The sequence below is a fragment of the Tripterygium wilfordii genome, chromosome 10, assembly GCF_013401445.1.
Source record: "Tripterygium wilfordii isolate XIE 37 chromosome 10, ASM1340144v1, whole genome shotgun sequence".
Lineage (NCBI taxonomy): Eukaryota > Viridiplantae > Streptophyta > Magnoliopsida > Celastrales > Celastraceae > Tripterygium > Tripterygium wilfordii.
In genome coordinates this window covers 9,319,717-9,340,008 of record NC_052241.1, presented here as the reverse complement: position 1 = coordinate 9,340,008, position 20,292 = coordinate 9,319,717, and the positions used below count along the sequence as shown (strand labels likewise).

The 20,292-nt window shown below is 35.3% G+C and overlaps 2 protein-coding genes across 2 annotated transcripts; both read right to left on the bottom strand.

The window, feature by feature from the left end:
* Positions 1-1,061: 1,061 nt before the first annotated feature.
* Positions 1,062-1,863, bottom strand: LOC120007361 (ethylene-responsive transcription factor ERF084-like). The gene has a single exon (XM_038857555.1). It carries the CDS (start codon positions 1,861-1,863, stop codon positions 1,099-1,101), a length of 765 nt encoding a protein of 254 aa, XP_038713483.1. The 3' UTR covers positions 1,062-1,098.
* Positions 1,864-7,915: 6,052 nt separating this feature from the next.
* On the bottom strand, positions 7,916-14,155 carry LOC120006849 (3-isopropylmalate dehydrogenase, chloroplastic-like). Its single transcript, XM_038856956.1, has 12 exons — positions 14,004-14,155; positions 13,195-13,430; positions 12,320-12,449; positions 12,087-12,198; positions 11,393-11,468; positions 11,226-11,314; positions 10,336-10,422; positions 9,638-9,754; positions 9,359-9,466; positions 9,200-9,253; positions 8,928-9,080; positions 7,916-8,297 (listed from the first exon to the last, which is right to left on the bottom strand). The coding sequence occupies exons 2-12, from the start codon at positions 13,412-13,414 to the stop codon at positions 8,223-8,225; spliced, it is 1,221 nt and encodes a 406-aa protein (XP_038712884.1). The 5' UTR covers positions 13,415-13,430; positions 14,004-14,155; the 3' UTR covers positions 7,916-8,222.
* Between the last annotated feature and the right edge of the window lie 6,137 nt (positions 14,156-20,292).

Genomic DNA, 20,292 nt, shown 5'->3' with positions numbered 1-20,292 from the left:
TTTTACTGCTTCTACACTGTTAATTCCCCCCCACCCAAGTACTACACTAGTATTTTATGAGTCCTTCATTGATCATCATACGCTTTTCATGGGCGACTTTTAATTTCTTCAATTATTTTCTACTTTTCATGGTATTTTTTTTCTTCATATGTGATGATTTTCTACTCCCAATCATTTTCAAAATCTATTATGCAAAGTACAAACAGTTCTTTTCTTCCCCTCAACTGTAAATAGTTGCAACCTTAAATCCCTAGTGATTAAAGAAAAGAAAAAGCAAGCCCTATTATATGTACTTACTTTTACTCTACAATAAAGATTGAGCAGTGTTTTAGATTCTTTTACTGGATTTCCCAAAACAACAGTACATCGTATATGTATGTACTACTTCCCACTTTGCAATAGTAATTTTTGGTTGATACAACAAAATGTATTGGAACACGTGTTTTGATTGGGTTTTTTATTGGGACAACTAAATGTATTGTGTTTTAGTTAAGTATTTTGTTAATGTGATTGAGTCAACATACAATGATATAAATTTATTGATTTTATTTTTGATGTACTAGATGTAGGATCAATATTAATTTTAGTGTAAATGTGAGGGTGTTAGAAATGAGACTCATGTGGAGAGCAAACATGGAGGCATAACAAACTTCATTCCTTCGTATTGGCCATAACAAATTTGGGCTAAGAAACAATTGAACAGACGTAAATCTCAAGTCGTTAGAATAATTCACACCACACTAAAGACAAATAAGACTGAACCAAGATCTATATAAGTGTAAATAGAGCTCCTAACCCTCCAAAGTGGGGTTTACGAAAGTGGGTCTAAAACCCACGAGAATGTAAAATTTCTGAGAACATAAAATTTCGAGAAAATACTTCCAATTGGTTTCAACTCTCGACTTTAACATCAATGTCTAATGTCTTCTTTGTTAATTAGTGATTGCTAGAGAAAGAACATTCAAGGCACCCGAAAGGCAGCATATTCATATAACAAAACTTACAAAAGTGTAGATATTATATGGTTGAATAAAACCCTAGACCAAGAACAGCCAAAACACAGAGCTACAAAAGGCAACCAAAAGTCACAGACCCTTATCAGTTATTCCCTCTAAAGCCCACACCCAGTTTTAAATCCAGCTCACTGCCACAACCTGCACTAACTAATTGAGCTATGGAAGTAACTACAGAGCACTGTCTGTTACTCCTCTTCACACTGCTTGTCAGTTTAGCCTTACCCCTCTTCCCCTCACTAGATTTGGTTGTTGGTGTTGATGTTGACAAGTGCGGAAAGATCGGAGGTATTTCGAAGTTAGTTCGAGCCTTTGAACCCCTCAACCTCCTCGCAGCCGCGTCGTACGCACGCGCAGCGTCCTCCGCCGTGTCGAACGTGCCTAGCCAGTGCCTGCATCGCCCTATTCGGTCACGTATCTCCGCTGACCACCTCCCCCACGGCCTCTTCCTCACTCCTCTGTAGTTCTTCACTACCGGAACAACGCTCGACTTCTCCGTCGTTTTGGTCTCGGATTCCTTGTTGTTCCCGTTGTCGTTGTTGGTTCCGAACAGAACGTGCTCGCCCACCACAGCGCCAATTCCATCGAGTACCGGAGCTCTTCCGGTCCCGTCCTCAGGTTTCGTCTCGTTAGCATCATTGCAAAGTGAGAGAACGACCGAAACAGTGGATGATGATTCGGGGAGGTGGTTCGGTGGAACAAACGGTTCAGAAATGGGAAATGAGAGTTGGTTTTCAATTATAGATCGGTAAAGAGAGTTTGTATCGGGTTGAAAGCGAAACGGTTCCGGTCTCCGGCACGTATCGGGTGTGTTGTGGAACGGAACGGGAAAAGAAGCTTCTGTGCGCATTATAGCTCTCTGCCTTCTGTTAAACAGAGAGAGGAGGAGGGAGAGGGAAGCAAACAAACTTTGTATGGACGGACTACAACGGCAGTGTAACGGTTTTATATAGTTGGAAATTTTGGAATTAAAAAAAAAAACATAAATTTTAATGAATAATTTTGATATAAATAAATAAGAGTTACAGAATATAGATATTCCTGTCAATTTGAAGAGACCGTAATCCGTCATATTTACATTGCTTGTCCTGGTTTTGGAGTGCAATGTACATTTTAACTTTCCAAAAATACCCTCATTTCAATTTGTTCCAAGAATTTCAAATTACAATCCTACTATCATGCAGTGGATACTGCAATTGCAGACAGTAGATTTATTGATCGTCAAATCTGTTTTTAAGTGTAGGGTCTACATTGTTTTTATTTTCAAAAAGCAGATCTAATGATTCCAATGGAAACTTGTAAGGATTGTCTAAAGTTTTCACTAACATCCTCAAACTCTTGTACTACTTTCATTTTTTTTTTCTGAGAGATCGTCTAGTCCAACATATTATTCAACTTTCGTTTTCTTTCGAGAGACCGTCTAGTGCATCATGTTATTCATGTAGTTGAGTTGGTGTAAATATCAAGTTGTGTCATAACAATCTACACTACACTGATGACATATAAGATTGATCTAAAACTTATGAGGATGAAAATGAGACTCATAATCCTTTCTTAAAAATAGATAAAAAAAACTCACGAGACAAAAAAAAAATCCAAAGACATACTTCTAATTAGTTCGAACTCTCACCCTTAACAGCATCATGCATCTAGCATAACCTCATTGCTACGTGGTTTACAACCCAACTACACTAAATAATTTGATTTACTTCAATCAATGTCACAAAGAAATGAAAGATGTCAAAGGTCAACAAATGAAATAGGGATTTTTTTTTCATGAGCAAATAAATTTGGGATTTTGTTTTAATACTTTGATTACCCAAAAAATATAGTAATTATGTACATTTCTATCAATCAATATGTGTACTATAAAGGACATGAAGGTCATATGAGAAATAAACAGTGGGTAATTAATGGAGTATGTGTGTGTAGGATTTGATGGGGGGGGGGGGTGATTAAAAGCCATTGGATTATGTGAAAAATGTTAGATATGAGGCGTCACAGTGTCGTCAAAGACAAGATTGTTTGACTCTTAATTGCTTAGCCATTGATGGATGGATAGATAACCCACCATGATTAATCTTGTTTGCTTAATAAGTAGTCCATACATGAATTCAGTGCGGCAGGGGAGCACCCTAATAACCGTGTGGTTCAAACAAATGACCATTTGATATGAGAAGGAAGCGTTTGATTTGGTTGGTGATTTTAAAGGTCTTGATGATGTCAACCAGCATAATATAATAGATGATAGATCGATCTGGGGTCCCACAAAATAAGAAGTGTGATAATATGTGGAATCATTGACATGATTGTGATATTTTGGATTGTGTGTTATTGATAAGAGGAGGAAGCGAATTAACTCTCACTAGATTTGAAAAAATGCAGGGTTTGTAGTTTGTAGTGGGGGTTAGAATGATGCCTACTCAAATCTTTCACATCTTTGCATATATGTGTATATATATATATATATATATAAACCCACACATGAGTAGGCACACCATGAAATTTACCCTTGCATGGTAAATTTTGGAGCTACACTAGAAACTCTTGATAAGGGCATTTGTAATGATAATTTTTTGAAAGATTTGGGAGATATGTTTTATTGATGAGGTTGAGTATTTTATTGATGTGACTGTGTCGACAAAAATCAATCTATATATATAACTGAGGATCCACAAGACTTCTTCTTAATTCATGGTGCCACGTAGACGTCTTTACAAAAAAGCCTACATAGACAAAAGAAAATTTTAAAATATATTAGAAAACTTTAAGACCCACAACCATACACATAAATATATTGCAAAACTTTAATACCCACAACCACATTCATACACTTTAAGACCCACAACCACACTCATACAGTTAATAGTAGTCAAATAATTTTAAAATTATATTGAATTGTATGAGAATTTAATATTTCATAGGAGTGGTTTGATGTTGTTTTGGTTTCTCAAAGGTCATGTATTGCTAATTATGAGAGTCTTTTCATATTACTCAATTAATGAAATTCATTTGTAGTATTTACTTTGCAAACATTTTGTGTGTTTTTGGCATTAATTACCATCATTTTGTGGGAATTTTTGTGTGTTTTTATCATTTTGTGTGTTTTTGATGTATTTTATGTGTTTTTGTAGTATTTAGTTGATCTATTGTGCATGTTTAGAGTTTGGTCAGGTTTAGTAGTCTGTTTGGATTGTAACATACACAACATGAGAGGCTTTTCTCATGCTATACTGTTATAATGTGTAAGTAAATTCAGCCCATTTGGTATTGGAACATGTAAGTGGTGACAGAAAAGCACGGTAGAATTCAATGAGTTGTTGAAGGTCAAAGTGATTATAGGCATAAATCTACCAGTCATACATAACATTTCAAAAATATAAATTCAAAAATCTTATTCTAAAAATATTAAGAATTTTATTCCAAAAGTATCATTTCAAAAATACTACTTATGTTACATTGTACTTCTCGATATTAAATGTCACTTTGTAGAGATTGTTGTACTAACCATACAATATCATCTCATAAACATGTCTTTGGTGACCTATAACACTTTGTAGATACTAGCGACGCAAATAAAAATTGATAAACTCTTAGCATACTTATTCCTTATGCATCAAATTTCTTACACCCTATTAGAAACATTTTTTCTTAACAAATTAAAAAACAAGTATTGTACATATTTTATCTTCATCTCACAATCATTTCTATTTTCTACAATTAAAGCTCTACTGCTCTTCATGTTAACAAAGTATCGAAAAACTTTCACACATCTTTATTTTCCAATCAAAATATGTGCCGCGCGAAGCGCGGACATGCAACTAGTATATTAATATAATGGTACAAATTTGCTGCCTTTATTTAGGTGTAATAGAGATAAGACTCGGTATTGATTTTGGTGTAGATATGAGTGTGTTTGATGTGGGACTCGACAAGCAAGCCAACATGAGGGTTAACCAAAGTCCTTGACCCCATGCTTTACACAACAAAAAGAGGCTAGCAAATTGTTGTAGCATCATTTTCTTTCATGACCCATCAAAATCCATCTTTTCTCCATCCATGTCCCCCTAAATTAACATTGTTGTAGTTGCTCCAAGTCACGAGTTTAATCCTTTACTCTAGGAATAACAGGTTGATTTTCCCCAAGAGCTCATCAACGGAAAGATTTGGCACTTCAATGTCGACTCTTTGCCACCTGATGTTGAGTCATCCTAATAGATCGGTAGACTTGAACCTTATTCCTACATGACCCGATCAACTCTATCAGGCATTCACCATCTTATCTATTTTCATTCTTTAACATTCGAATATCTTTGTACGTGTCAACTGATGACAATGAATGTCTTAATTTGAAGAATTTATCGTCAACTAACTTAACCATCTTAAGAGTTGTAGACTATAATGCAAATCGAGGTTAGTAATCTCAACTTTCAAGTGCTTGGAGATCAAGCCCCAAAAACAGGAAGGAAAAAAAGTTGATGCAAAAATAATGTCATATTCTTTATTGGTATATTATCATCATTCGAGTTTTTATCCAAAAAATTTAGGGCCGATTATATGAATTTATGGAAAAAAAAATTAACAGGATTCTGCTACTATTTGTTTCTGCCATTCATTTCTATCTAGAATTACACGTTCATTAATTGCTATTGAATCCATATAATTTACTACTATTTTAAACCATGTCTTTTAGGTCTTTCTCTTAAATTCCTACTATCTCCAATAAATATTATCTCAATTCTCCTCATTTTTGCAGCGTTATCTCTACAGTGTACATTATATACCCATCCATCTTAAACAATTTTCTCGAACTTATTCTCACTAGATGCACTCCTCCATTTCATTAATCCATTATTAATCTTTTTAGCTATAATTTCACTCATGTCTCTGTTATCTCGAAAAATCGAGTCATAATATTTGAAAACCTTATATTTTGTTATTTTTCTTCCATCTAATTCAATTGTGTGTTCGTTCCCTTATATACCTTTTCTAAACTTACATTACACAGTTTCTTTTTTAGTAAATGGCTAAACAAATTTCTCATTTTGACTCATCTTCATAAATTTGACAAGGTTTTAAGTTGCCTGCCAATTTACTAAAACTCTTCTCCTTTATCTAGGTTTGGAACCGACTTGGCGACACCAAATGCTGAAATATTTTTTCCTCTATATATTATGGAAAAATATTAAAGTGGCACTAAGCACAATATATAACAACATTGAAATACACACTCATCATCGGTGTTCCATCTCATTATCCCAAATCAAAACTCTCAAGTCTCAAGTCAATCTTCTATTCTTGTGCTAAACTAATAGTCCATGCAAACGAAGTAGAGAACCAAGATTCTCTCTCTCTCTCTCTCATCCACACAATAACCTATATACACACACACATATATGCACACATTGATTTGTGTGTGTGTTGGCTTGTTTTTGGGCATTTTCCAAGATGGGTTACTCTTATATGTATCATTTTTTGAACAGACATTCGGTAGCAACGAAGAAGAATGTCAGTCTATGAGACTCTAAATACACTAAACTACACACAACATGTGTTACTCCCAAGAGACATAGAACATTGAAGCACGCTAAGGTTTTTAGTTTTGTAAACACACTTTGGACTGAGAGATAATGAGATAAATTGGACCCCATTTTGTTTTGGGGGTTTTGAGAAAGGAAAGAAAGAGAAAATGAGTGAGAAAATCCCTAGAAGAAAGAAGACAAACAGAGAAAAGTACTATGTTATTATGTAAGACTTTCTGATTCTTGGGAGTGTGACACTATCTTTGTTAGTTTTCATGGCTTTGCATGGGAAAATGTAGAGAACCCAGATATTGCAAACTTTTAAGAGTAACTTTTGGGTAATCTTTAGTATCCATGGTTGTTTTTTCACAAGAGTAGTAAATTGAAGGAAGAGATGAATAGTGGTCAAAGAAAAAGGTCGATACTATAGATATATATATAGTTCCTTCTTCCAAGGCAGGGCTTGAGTTATCAAACACCTAGTGTCCAAGCCTGGCCCAGCATGAACTACTTTTAGGGTAGGCCCAAAATGAGCTTCAATCTTTTTTGATAAGATTCTGAAATGACAAACTGGACCCTAGAGCCTTTGCTTGCCATTTGCAAGAAGAAAATTTCACATGACTTTACTTCCATAGCTTCTGCGAAAGAAATACACCCCCGAACAATCAACAATATTATCTGCTATTATTCACACAGGTTTGTTCATTTCAAGCTCAGCAAGTGGACGAAGCCCAATTCATTGATTACAAGGCCATGGGCCGAAAGGCATAAAAAATCCGGCCTGTCCAGACAACTTTTTGCCACTTTGGGCAAAATTACTATCCATGGGCCCGTCACAATTTAAGGCCCAATTAGTTATGGAACCCAATGAAGACCAAAAGTTGGTGGGCTTAAAAACCGGGGCCTGGCCATAGTCCTAATTGAGTGATTGCCACCTAGTTTGTGGGCTTCACTCCTTCAGCTTACAGGGTCGATTTTACACTTCACCTGGAAATTTTGTGAGAAAGGGCTTGACTTGTTCCTGAACTTGGGCCAATTCATGCTATAAGATAAGGCTAATTAAGAGAAAGCTTGAACAGGAACAACGGGGGGATGAAGTTTTGAAGTGTGCTTTTACTATGTTTCTACACCCATTGTGCATAAAAAAAAGCAGCTTGGAAGTCTAGCATCCCTTATCAGCGAATCTCATTACAAACACTGGACAAGAAGAAAGTACTTCCAAGCAAGTCTCTAAACCATCATAAAAGTAACATCCGTACACAATATATGCTACCAATGTATGTAACAGAAGGGAGACTTAACGGCTAACGTTGTCGATAAAGAGTCTTGTCACATATTGCTCATAATATGCCATAATGCAAGAAGAAACAAAACTATCTCGACAAAATAACATCACTGATCGATTTATAAGGCTTGCCTAGGTCTTAGATTTGAATGAATCAGCATAGCTCAAAAAACAATGGTGCTACTATTACTAGTAGTAGAGACCAGAGATGCATCAGATGGGGAAAACTCATAATCCTCGCACACCAAGGATAGAACATGTAAGATGGACAAAAAAGTACATTTTTTGAAGTAGCAGCTGCCACCTCTTGGACACTCGCCAAAAAGAAGAAAAAAAGAGTTGGGAAGAATGCGAATAATAGTACAGCCGTCTAATGCCAATAATTTCATTGCTCATCATGCATCAATTTGTATAACCGGCTCCTGAATCTACTGACTTCATGACTTCTTCACCAATTTCCTTGCATCCCACCAGTTTCTGAGTCAAAACAAGTGTATGAGGGTAAAATGAACATGCATGGTTCTGATATATCTACAAAACACTAATCATGAAAAGAAGTTCAGAAAGAGGATCCCCTCTATCTAAGAACAGAAAAGAGGAGCCCATTTGTCTAGATTAACACTTAACTAGTATCCCTCACTATACCTAACAGCCAAATAAGTCCATTCTAATTTTTTCTTTAATCCACAGGTAAAGAAAGATAAGAAAGCCATCATTTCCATCCAATGACAATTAGAGAAGGTAATTATGGTTGGACAGATGGACGGTTGTAGGCTTGTAGCTCAGGCAATATAAAAAAGGTGGCAGCTTACGACAAGTGGGGCACAAGATGGAGAACAGAGAAAATTTGTTTATGTTAGGGAGCCAAAGCAACATTGCTCAAAACCAACATCATCACATGAAAAAGGCAGAGCTGTTATGGTAATCAATTAATTAGTACAACCATACTAAAAACATTTCAAGAGCTGAAGGTTTGACGAATCAATTCATGTTTTTTTCTTCCCTTCATCTAGGGTGAAAGGGAGTTGATGATTAATGGTTTTTGTTTTACAAAAATATGTATGCATGTATATATAAATGAACGAACACTAGAATGAGAAAACATACATGTCCAAAGGAGTGTATGTCACCAGTTCGAAACCCTCTATCTAGGGTGTCCAAAACCGCCATCTCAATTCTTGTTGCAGCATTTTCTTCCCCTAGTCCATACTTTAAAAGCATAGCAGCACTAAGCATCGTTGCCAACGGGTTTGCTTTATCCTGCAAATTCAACCATATGAATTTCATATTACACTCATACATGTTTTTCTCCTCTCTCTTTTTGACATCATAAGAAGAAAAACTAAAAAAAGAAAAATAAAAAGAACATTCAATCTAACCTGTCCAGCAATATCAGGAGCAGAACCATGTATGGGTTCAAAAAGGCCAGGTCCCTGTGCCAAGTATGTATATTAGTGATGTCAAAAATTATTTTAGAAAACAAAAGCATTGAAAAAGGTTACCAACTCAAAACTACTGAAAATAATATACTGTTATACCGATGAACCAAGACTTGCAGATGGAAGCATCCCTATACTTCCAGTAATCATAGAAGCCTCATCCGACAAAATATCGCCAAATATGTTGTTTGTCACAATCGTATCGAACTGTAAAATTTCATCAAAAGAAACGATGTAAGGCTTTCTCATCTCGTTATCGGATTTGACGTTCACCTTTTATATTGCTCGTCTAAATCCTTGAGCACTACCCAAAAAACAAGAAATAGAAAGTCTATACAAATTATTCTTTGCTTTTGCAAACAAAACAAACATGCAAACCTGTTTTGGATTGCGGACAAGTTGCATTGCTGCATTGTCAACATACATGTGTGAGAGCTCAACATCAGGGAATTCAGAAGCCAATGCTGTTATTATTTTCCTCCATAGCATAGACGCCTAATAAAAATACCACTGATGTTAAATAACCATAACAATCCACTATTCCATTATGACATATATATGGAAACAGAAATGTCAGTACACCAATGAGATTCTTCAGTAAAAGGCTCAATGTCAGGTCCAATTATTAAGCCACTTATAACCTTGCACATGTAGCCTGTGAAATATGCCACTACGTTGCCACATAAGCAGCAGCAAGAGAATAAAACCATGACGATATATTTTTAATGCTCCATCACAGAAAGCTTGTCCCTAATTTACTACAATTCAAAGTTGCAGAAAATAGTAAATGGAAACAAAGGAAAGATTCTACAGCACATACAAATGTAAGGTGGAAACTCTACCAAACAAGCTTACTGGTCACAGAATGGAAAAGTGGGGGAAAAAAACCCAATCTTTTGGATAACTCTAAAACAAAATGCTAGTAACAGTAAACTTGAATTATTTCTTTTGATCAGAATTCAGAAACAATGATATTTTCGGAAATCAACACTACAAGGTCTTAAATACATCAAAAACTTAAAGCCCAAGGCAAATAGAAGTAGGTATATATGAAAAAGTCAACTTGTGCAGCACACCTCCAAGACATTTGCTTTGTCAACAGAGCAAAGCTTTCCATTCCGCTTGCGAGCAATCTCGAATGCAACACGGGCGATGCGATCAATCTGGCATACGAATTCATTTTCAACATCAACATATTATTTGTAAATGCATGTGTAAGACATCACCAAAAATAGTTTTAAAAAAAAGCACAAATCATTGTACAAGAAATAAATTTAAATAAATTAAACCATAGATTCACCGAGTTGGTAGTTAAATATAAACAATTTTAAAATCCAACACAGCATGTATTCACCTATTATTTTATTTTAGAAAATACTGAAAAGGTTATTGTTAACTCCAGCAACATATTTGAATGATCACTCTAACAACAAAACTGCAATCTGTAGTCTGCCACGAAAAGGCATTGGAGAGAGCGGAAAATTTCCATTAAATGTGGATGATCTCATTAAGATGATGAGCTAGAATTAAATTAGAGGTAAAAAAAGTTCTTCAGCTCATTTTTCTTCATACAAACAGATCATCAATGGCAGCTACGTAACCAAAACTAAAATATCATCATCCTCACTCTATTTCTCATTCTTTTAATTAAACAATCGAGGCAGACAGTTAAGGAAAAGAAAATGGGTCAATGGAAGAACTAAATTATTAGGAAAAAGAAGAGCTAGAAAAAAAAGGATTAGTTGGCCTAAGTGTTAATCAAGATGACTTTAGTGTCCATAATTAAAATATTCAGAAGAAAAAATATAATAAAAGAAAGGAATATCTATGCATGGATTAATTTCTTTGTTGGCTACCAGCATGGGGGCAAGCCATGACAGAAAACCAGGCATTGACATGCAAGATTACAAATAAGAGATTTTTAAGGTTAAAAATACATATATGACAAATTCAAAGAGAAACATACCTCAAAAGCAGAATACACCTCGGTATTATATCCAATCTCCTGACCTTTTTCATTAGTGTCAAAACCCCTTGGTTTTCCAAAATAAATACCTATTCCAGCACAAATTACATCTTATGCGTTATTTGAGAATAAAAAAGAGATTCTAATTGTAGAAAAAGTGAACTAACCTCCTGTAAGTTCCCTCACGACCATTAGGTCAACCCCTTCAGCAACCTCTTTCTTCAGTGTTGAAGACTCCACTAACTAAAACAATATAAGGCATGGAATAGAGCGAGTTGAACAGGAAAGTATTTAAAATAGCAAAAAGACATTTCAGATAAGATATATAGACTTTCATGTACAGAGGCAATCATCGTTACAATTATAATGTAAAAGAAAATCTTTCAACAGTTGGAAAAGTGTGATTCTACAACAGTTTTCTAGAAGACTTCTCCACATGAATCCTATATAAAAGAGATATTTTCATATTTTTAGACATATGGCAAGCCATCCAGCTCTTTTAACTTAAATGCAAGCAAACATTGAAAGGCTTTTGTGTGTGTATATATATCCACATGTGTGTGTGCACGCACATCATATACGCGTATAAGTGTTTAATGCATGGTTCCTATTTCCTAATAATGTGCAAACTTTCACCTATATCAGTTATATTCATCCCATTAATTCCATATTCAGCTCAATAGTACACTTAATTCTCATATAAGAGTAAGTTTCTTTTGCAAGAAATTAACAGTAGATTTCTTGAACTATTTATGTGGAATATTAATCTCCAATCCATTGAAATCCCAAACATTTCAACTTAAAGTAGCAGAAGCATATACACAGATGTTTCAACAATACTTCACGTCGATAGAATATTACTTGTGGCAAAACAGTTGCTGGCCTCAAATTTGCGAAAACCCCAAGGCCTTCCCGAAGCTGAAGCAAACCAGTCTCAGGCTTCAAATGCTTTTCATTTTTATCCCATTTATACCTTCATATTGGTGAAAGATTTAGTCAGACCAGGAGCGACAGAGTGGAAGAGGGAAGGAAAACAGAAAAGAAAAGAAGAAGGCTTACAATTCAATAGAAAAGAGCATTTCAAATAATATTACCCTCCAATTGCTCCAAGAAGAACTGCATCAGACTGCTTTGCCACCGTAAGTGTCTCCTCTGGTAACGGGACTCCAATCAAATCCAAGGCAGCTCCACCCACAGGCATCTCATTGAATGAAAATTCAATTCCTTACACAGTAGACCAAATTTAAACATAGACAAAAACACTATAACCCAAAACTAAGAACTTCACTAACTACTAGGTATCAGGTATGACTACTTAAACCAAACAGTGTCTTTTACCATTCAAGCTCATTCATACACATGCCTAGTTAAGCCAAACCCCAGAAACACAACCACAAAACTCCACAAAACGATAATCTAATATTTATAGTTTGACTTTGACTTCCATGATATCAACAAATAATAGCACCTATTAGCACCTAGCATTACATTTTTTTTACCTTCAGCATTACATATGGCATTTCATCATGATTCACACTCCCACTCAGCTTCGCTCAATGGGATTGGAAGGGAAGTTCTACTTAAGTATGCAGTGTGGTATAGTTCTGATAAAAGTATTCATACCATTGTGAAGGAGAGCTAGTACTAATTGATTACAATAGGATGAGATAAGGCTCAAAACCAAAACACAATGCTGTAACTGTAATCACACAACTGCTTTCCTCACTTTGATCCTGTATTGATCACTGTCACCGTTAGACTGATCCATTCACAAAAACTGTTTTCTTGTGGCCTACATTGGGAATCTAAACCGAAATTCCACACCTTGAAAGGCCATCAATGAATCAACAGAGCACCAATGGAACAGAAAAACTGTGCAGATTGTGTATGTGTCTGATTTGAGTTCAAAATGCAGGATGCCCTGATAATTTAGTAAAAACGAGACAAAAAAACTAGATAAAGAAAATACCTTCAAGAGAGCCAGCAAGGTTGAGGACGTTCTTGGCGACAGAGATGACCTCAGGGCCTATGCCATCCCCGGGCAGTAGGGTAATATTGTAGCTCTTTCTAGGTGTGGTGGCAGCACATTTGATCCTTCCCGACCTAGAACAATACTTCGATAATGCAGGTCTAAAGTTTGATTGGGATTTAATGTAACTGAACTGCAGCTTGAAAGAAGCCACTGCCATTTTACTGCTTCAAGTTCTGTATTAGGGTTTGCCGACATGGTAGTAAAAACGTAAGATCGGATAGGAATCGGGGGAGGAGTGACTGGGTGTAAAATCGGAATCGCAAAATCGAATCGTAAAATCTTAGATAATACAATAATGCAATACTAATTAGATAATGCCATACATGTAAAAATAAGCATAATTTTCAATAATGCAATACTGATCAGATAAAGCCATATATGTTCAAAGTTCTAACAATCAAACATAGAAAAGATTAAACATAGGAAAGACTAGAACATAATAGAAGAACACAACTATCAGAGGCTAGCAGAGAATGCTAGATAATGTATTCAAATATCAATTTTGCGTTTTGGGCATTATATCAAACATGTTATGCGCACAACTCAACTTAGCAATGCATCACTAGAATCATGGAATGGAAACCCACAAATTATCTCAAACACAGCGAATACATCCTGTAGATATACTCAAATCATTCATCAGACCAGCAATTAAGTTCCCCCAGTTTACCCGAGACCCAGAATTCAGCAGTCACAATTCAAACAACAAACCGAAATCTGAGATGAGTTTGATTGGAAAGCCATACCTGATTGCCGTGGTGAAAGACTGGCACTGGGAGCAGTAGTGCGGTGGAGAGAATTTCGGAGGTCTGGCTGTTGTGGTGTCGGCAGGCGGCGTGTGTGAAGTGTGAGTGAGTGCGTGAGTTTTGTTTTTGTTTTTTTTTTCTTTTTCGTTAGGGCTTAGCACGAGTGGGTACTAGGAAGGGTTGGGTCTAGCTTTCAAGAATTTTGGGCCTGGGCCCATGAAAAAGTTTGAGAGAAGCAAGACCCACTTACCTGGTCCAGGCAGAGGGATCCGTAGTAATAAGTACATTATTTTCAACTCAACACATGCACAGTTTTCAATTCAGAATAACTTCTCAGTCTTGCATATTGATTGCTGAATAATAAACTCCATTACAGACCCAAGAGTGACCGTGATTTATTGTTAAACTTAACACAACTAGCCCGATTGTTTCAATATATTGCGATAGTAATTGTAATCCATTTACAAGTAATCCAATTGTGTGGTAATGTCATTACAAGATAATTCTATTAAGGGGTTTGGTTTTATAAAATGAAAATGTATTTCATTATTTAGTGTTTTCCAAAACTACCTTCCTATACATTTACATATATTAAAAACAATATTGAAAAATCAAAAGCTAGTCCTGAAACTTGGCCTGAGCCCGATCTTAGACCCCGGCATGACCCGGACCCAATCCCAGATCTTGGCATGACCAGGACCACGATATGATCTCTGCCTGACTTGGGCCCGATCCAGAATATCGGGTCTGTCCATGTCCATGTCCTGATCCAGGACTCTGACAGGAATTGGGCCCGATACTAGCTCATGCCTAACTCCGGCCCGATCCTGGAACTGTGCCTAACCTGGGCTCAATCTCGGATCACGGGTTCGATCCCATATCTCGAATCCGGGGTGCGATCTCTGCTCCGGACCCCGATCCCGAGTCTGATCTCATATTCCTACCTCGATCTTGAATCTGAAACCTTATCCCGAATCTCGACCTTGATCCCGTATCCTGACCTTGACCAGGTATCCTGACCTCGATCCCAGATTTTGAATCCCAACCTCATTCCCGGATCCCGGCTTCGATCTAGATCCTGAACCCGATCCTGGATCTCGAACTTGATCCCAGATCTTGGCTTCGATCCTAGAAACCCGAGCCCAATCCCTAATCTCGACCTTGATCCCGGATCCTGACCTAGATCCCGTATCTCGAACATGACGAGACCCGATCCTAAAGCCCCGCCATGCCTAACCTATGGTCGACCCGGCCCTGAAGCTTGACTTGGACTTTAATATGGAAGGATACAATTGAAAATAATTTATAACCATTGGGGATATATTTGTCCAAGGAACAAATATTTGATTTTGTAATCACAATACTAAATTTTAAATGGTATTTGAATTACTTGTTTTTGTAAGGAACTTCATTACCAAGTAATTGGATTACAATACATTTTTAAATTAATGGATACCAAACATTGTAACATAATGTGAATATAATTACCATTACATTACATGGGTAATCAAACGGGCCCTAAATGCTAACTTTGGACATTTATTGATACTTAAACAACCAAATCGTTAGCGAAGTTCACTCACATATAAAACAGTATAATACCAATTGAAAAAATTGAGACAAAACAAAGAAGGCTCTTACAAAAGGGAGGATCAAGGCAAAGTATGCACCTCTGGTCTTAAGGTGATTTATTGTCTACCTTATTTGGTTGTGCTTGCAGATATTGCAATATCACTTTCCAGGTCTACATCAAAATTATTCGTTATAATAAATCCAACACATTTTTTATGATTTTTTCAAAGTTGTTAAAACAATTTCAATGCATCAAAATGGTGTCTCTGTTTAAATGCACAGGTCCTCTCCTCAATCCATTTATTTTGCTCAAAATCACATGTAAAAAAATATATTGTGGAATCACGTAAAACTTTATTTCATGGTTTCTAGCAGGCTATTTCTTTGATTTCTTAAATTCACTCATTTTTTATCCACAATTTAAAGCAGTGTTTAGTTCTCCAATTTCTATTTCTTTTTATGTGTCAAAAAAAGAGTTAAAAAACAAGTGATGGGGTCACTCATTCCACTCAATGACAAAAGCATTGCATTCGAACTTCAAAATTACAAGTTGTGTGTTGTATTTACGAATTATGCTATGTGGACCTAAAATGCTGAATATTTTTTTGAAGGTGCGGATAAATGAAATGAAAGAAACAAATAAGACCAATTGCCCTTGGTCCCATATGATCCATATCAACGGTGAAAACATATGTCCGCATTTTAGATCCGTATTTTAATTCCATATAAGAGAATTCCTAAACTATTCCATACCATAAAAGGTAAACAATACTCACGTACATTGGCAAATCTAGGATTCGATTTCACTGGGGGCACAATTAAGCAGTAGTGTCCGGGGCCAACACTCTCAGAAATTTTTTGGGGTTATATATATAACACGAAGATAATCACTAGTAATAGTTTCAAGTAATAATACATTATATCTTTATTTATTACAATTGTTATTTACAAGTTTTCATATTCTGAAAACCCCTTATCACAATATCATTAGTAATAGTTTTAAGTAATTCTTTTTCCATAAAACATACTAAACAATCATTTAAAAAATTCACAAAATTAAGAAAAATTTAACAATTTTTTCAAAAAAATATGGGCTGCTTAATGGACGGGCCATTGAATAAGAGCTTGCTTTATTGATTAATTTTTTTTTTAAAAAATAAGGGCTACTTGATGGACGGGTCAGCCTTGAATATGGGCTTACTTTATTGATTTAGGGCATAACAAAATTTACTAAGGACCTTGAAAAAATTTACTAGGGCATTTTGAAAAAAGGGAAAAAATCACTATAGCCCACCTAACTTAACTGGAGGCCTGGCCCCTAGTGAAATATACATCCATGCATGTGTATAAGGCATATGCGGTGGACTGGGTCGGAGATAGACAACATCTACACAGATTTTACGTTTTACTTGAATTTGTTAATTCGAACCGAGAATACTAGGATCAAGGCTTTCAACACCTTGTTGATTCAATGAATATCAAGAGTGGAAAAAAGAAGGACAACTCGAGTATTCAATATTATTTCAAATCAAAAATGAAAAACTGCCCTCATGGGTTTATAATCTTAAATAGTACGAAAGTCAAAACATTAACATAACTTGAAAGGAAACGAATAATAAAATTCCTACATATAGCAGAAATAAAATAAAAGACCAAAATAATAGTCAACCGTGTGATTTTAAGCTAAATCCGACACCATTAACAATTACCTTAATGACCATTACGTCCTAATTCCCACCTTGATCATAATTCCCCAAAAGTTCGTTAACAATCCGATCCACAACAATTAGTCTTGTGAAACAAAGACAATCACAAAAAAAAAAAATAATAAAAAAATTTGACTTGGATTTAATGTTGGACCAATTGGTGCAAAAGTCTACAAGAAAAGGCATCTTTTGTTGTAAATATTTTGGCATGAGCAATGCATTGTGTTATATTAATGAAAGTTGGGCCAAATATATAGTTCACGTTGATGACATTGTCTTTTGTATATAAAAATACCACTCAATGAATCAAAACTGCAACAATAATTAACCAAACCCTACTTGGAAGAACATATTGGTAGAAACCAACTATGTCTTCTACTCAAAATATACATAAGAATTTTACAAGTTCCTTAAATTCACAACTTTGCAAGAGTTGAAGTAGACATTCTTCCCATATGAATCAAAATCAAAAGTAGGCACCCAAAATTCACAAATCAAGAGTTGAAGCACATTGATGAGAATCCCACATCGGAAGATAGTGGATTTGGAGTGTAGCTTATAATGGAGGATAAACCTCCTATTGTCAACCGTGTGACGGATATACATAAGAATTTTACAAGTTCCCTAAATTCACAACTTTGCAAGAGTTGAAATAGACATTCTTCCCATATGAATCAAAATCAAAAGTAGGCACCCAAAATTCACAAATCAAGAATTGAAGGCACACATGGCACCCACAATCTTTGCCAACTTGAGAACCATCCTTCATAAGCACAAACGTACGTAGGCATGGCTTTCACCTCCTAATCAATGCACAAAAATGTCAATTTGCAGGTCTTTTTCTTTGCCTGCCAGCCAAGTAACTAGAGACGAGCTATATGACAATATGACATCCCACACTGACAATGAAAGACTTTATTTCTTGTTAGCATGCCATATATATATATATCCAAACATTATCACTATTCTTATACATGTCCTAAAGCCATTGGCTTCTTCCTTATGTAATACAAACTATGGATGCATGGTCAGAATCAAAAAATTTATTACCACCTCAATGCAAACAAACTCTTTTAAGGGTGGGAAAGGCACCTCTGCCATAGAAGGAGGGAAGAGAAAATTTATTCCAATTAATTGCACAATAAATAAACTAATATTAATATTTCTCTAAATCTAAATATATCATATTAATAATTATAACAATCATTTTTATTCGATATCAAATATTTTATTTTTAATTTTATTTTTAATTTTGTGTATTGTAATATTAATTTATTTACTACTTATATTCAATATTTAACAGTTAATATTCAATATGTAATGTGGTTGTTGAATAAGGGGAAATGAAGAGAAAATAAAAACTAATACAATACTGTATGGAGTTTTGAATAGTAACTCTACTTCTAGGGGGTTTATTGTTCAAAACTTCAGTTCTAAGGAAACTTTGAGTAACTGGATGTGGCCAATATTTTAGTCAAAATTCAATCTAAAACTCTAAATTTAGAGTGCAATATGAGTTTACACCATCTGTTGTGGATGCTCTAAGCCCATTGGTTTCCAGGGAAGCAATACAGGATAATATAAGATTTTGTAGTGGACGGGGTTGGAGATAGATAGGATCGACGTATACTTTAACCTCTACATAATATGTTGATAAAGTGTTGTATGCATCACATAAAAAAAATTCTTTACCATTCGGTATCTCTAAAACCCCAACTTGAAATTTAATTTGGCGAAAAATCCTATTGAATTCCTTGAGAATCATATACAAACTTTCCCTTACCATTCATGTAGTTTTAATTAGGTTTGCAGAGAACTACATTAGCTTTATGCTCTCCAAAGACTTCAACAAAAAGTAAGGAACTAGAAGTCAAATCTTTTGCATGAAAAGCCATTGAATGCTACAAAACAACAACATTGACAAAAGCTTTACTATTAATTTGATAATAATCTTGAATATAAAATGGTAAGTGGGTTTTTTAAAATTATATTTAATTTTGTGGTTAATATATATATATTAACACACGAGGAATGCATTCTTTAACTTTAGTGAAAGGAATGTTATACCAATCAATGTTTTGCCATTTAGCTTCAAAAGCAAACAAAAATCACGGCATCAAATTCAATGTTTAGTCTCTAGGGCTTATTGGATTTCCTCCTTTACTTAACTTAATGCTCTAATATCATTTTTAGGGTTTATGCTCTAATACAATGAGTATCATGTGATATCTCTAGTCAATTTGTATTCAAGAGATTGATTTGTCTGGATTAGTGATGCAGGACAAAAGTTATGAGGGAATGTATGTTCTACTTGAATTTGCTGATTCGAACCACGAATGCGAGGATCAAGGCTTTAACACCTTGTTGATTCAATGAATACCAAGAATTGAAAAAAAGAAGGGCGACTCAACTCTTCAATATTATTTCAAATCAAAACTAAAAAATTGCCCTCAAGGATTTATAACCTTAAATAGTACGAAAGTCAAAACACTAAAATAACTTGAAAGGAAACGAATAATAAAATTCCTACATATAGAGGAAATAAAGTAAAAGACCACAATAACGGTAAATTGATTATTTGAAGGCATAAACGATGAAAACGGCCCATACTCATTGTTTCGAGTCAACCGTGCGATTTTCAGCCAAATCCAACACCATTTAAAATTGCCTTAATGACCATTACATCCTAATTTCCACCTCGATCATAATTCACGAAAAATCCGTTAACAATCCGATCCACATCAATTAGTCTTGTGAAACAAACCCAGAAGCAAAGACAAGCACAAAAAATAACTCCTTTCACAAACTTTACTAGGATGATAATTTTGACTTGGGTTTAATGTTGGACCAATTGGTGCAAAAGTCTACAAGAAAAAGGCTTTTTTTGTTGGAAATATTTTGGCATGAGAAACGCATTGTGTTATCTTAATGAAACCTGCGCCACATATACTTCCCATTGATAACGTTGTCTTTTGTATATAAAAATACCACTCAATGCATCAAAACTGCAA

Excerpts from the sequence above, each read along its gene's own strand:
- LOC120007361 (XM_038857555.1), bottom strand. The coding sequence starts at position 1,863 with ATGCGCACAGAAGCTTCTTTTCCCGTTCCGTTCCACAACACACCCGAT.
- LOC120006849 (XM_038856956.1), bottom strand. The coding sequence starts at position 13,414 with ATGGCAGTGGCTTCTTTCAAGCTGCAGTTCAGTTACATTAAATCCCAA. Across the intron at positions 10,423-11,225 it reads AGGTGTATTCTGCTTTTGAG|ATTGATCGCATCGCCCGTGT; the intron begins GTATGTTTCTCT and ends TTCGTATGCCAG. Across the intron at positions 9,755-10,335 it reads ACAAAGCAAATGTCTTGGAG|GCGTCTATGCTATGGAGGAA; the intron begins GTGTGCTGCACA and ends TATTTTTATTAG.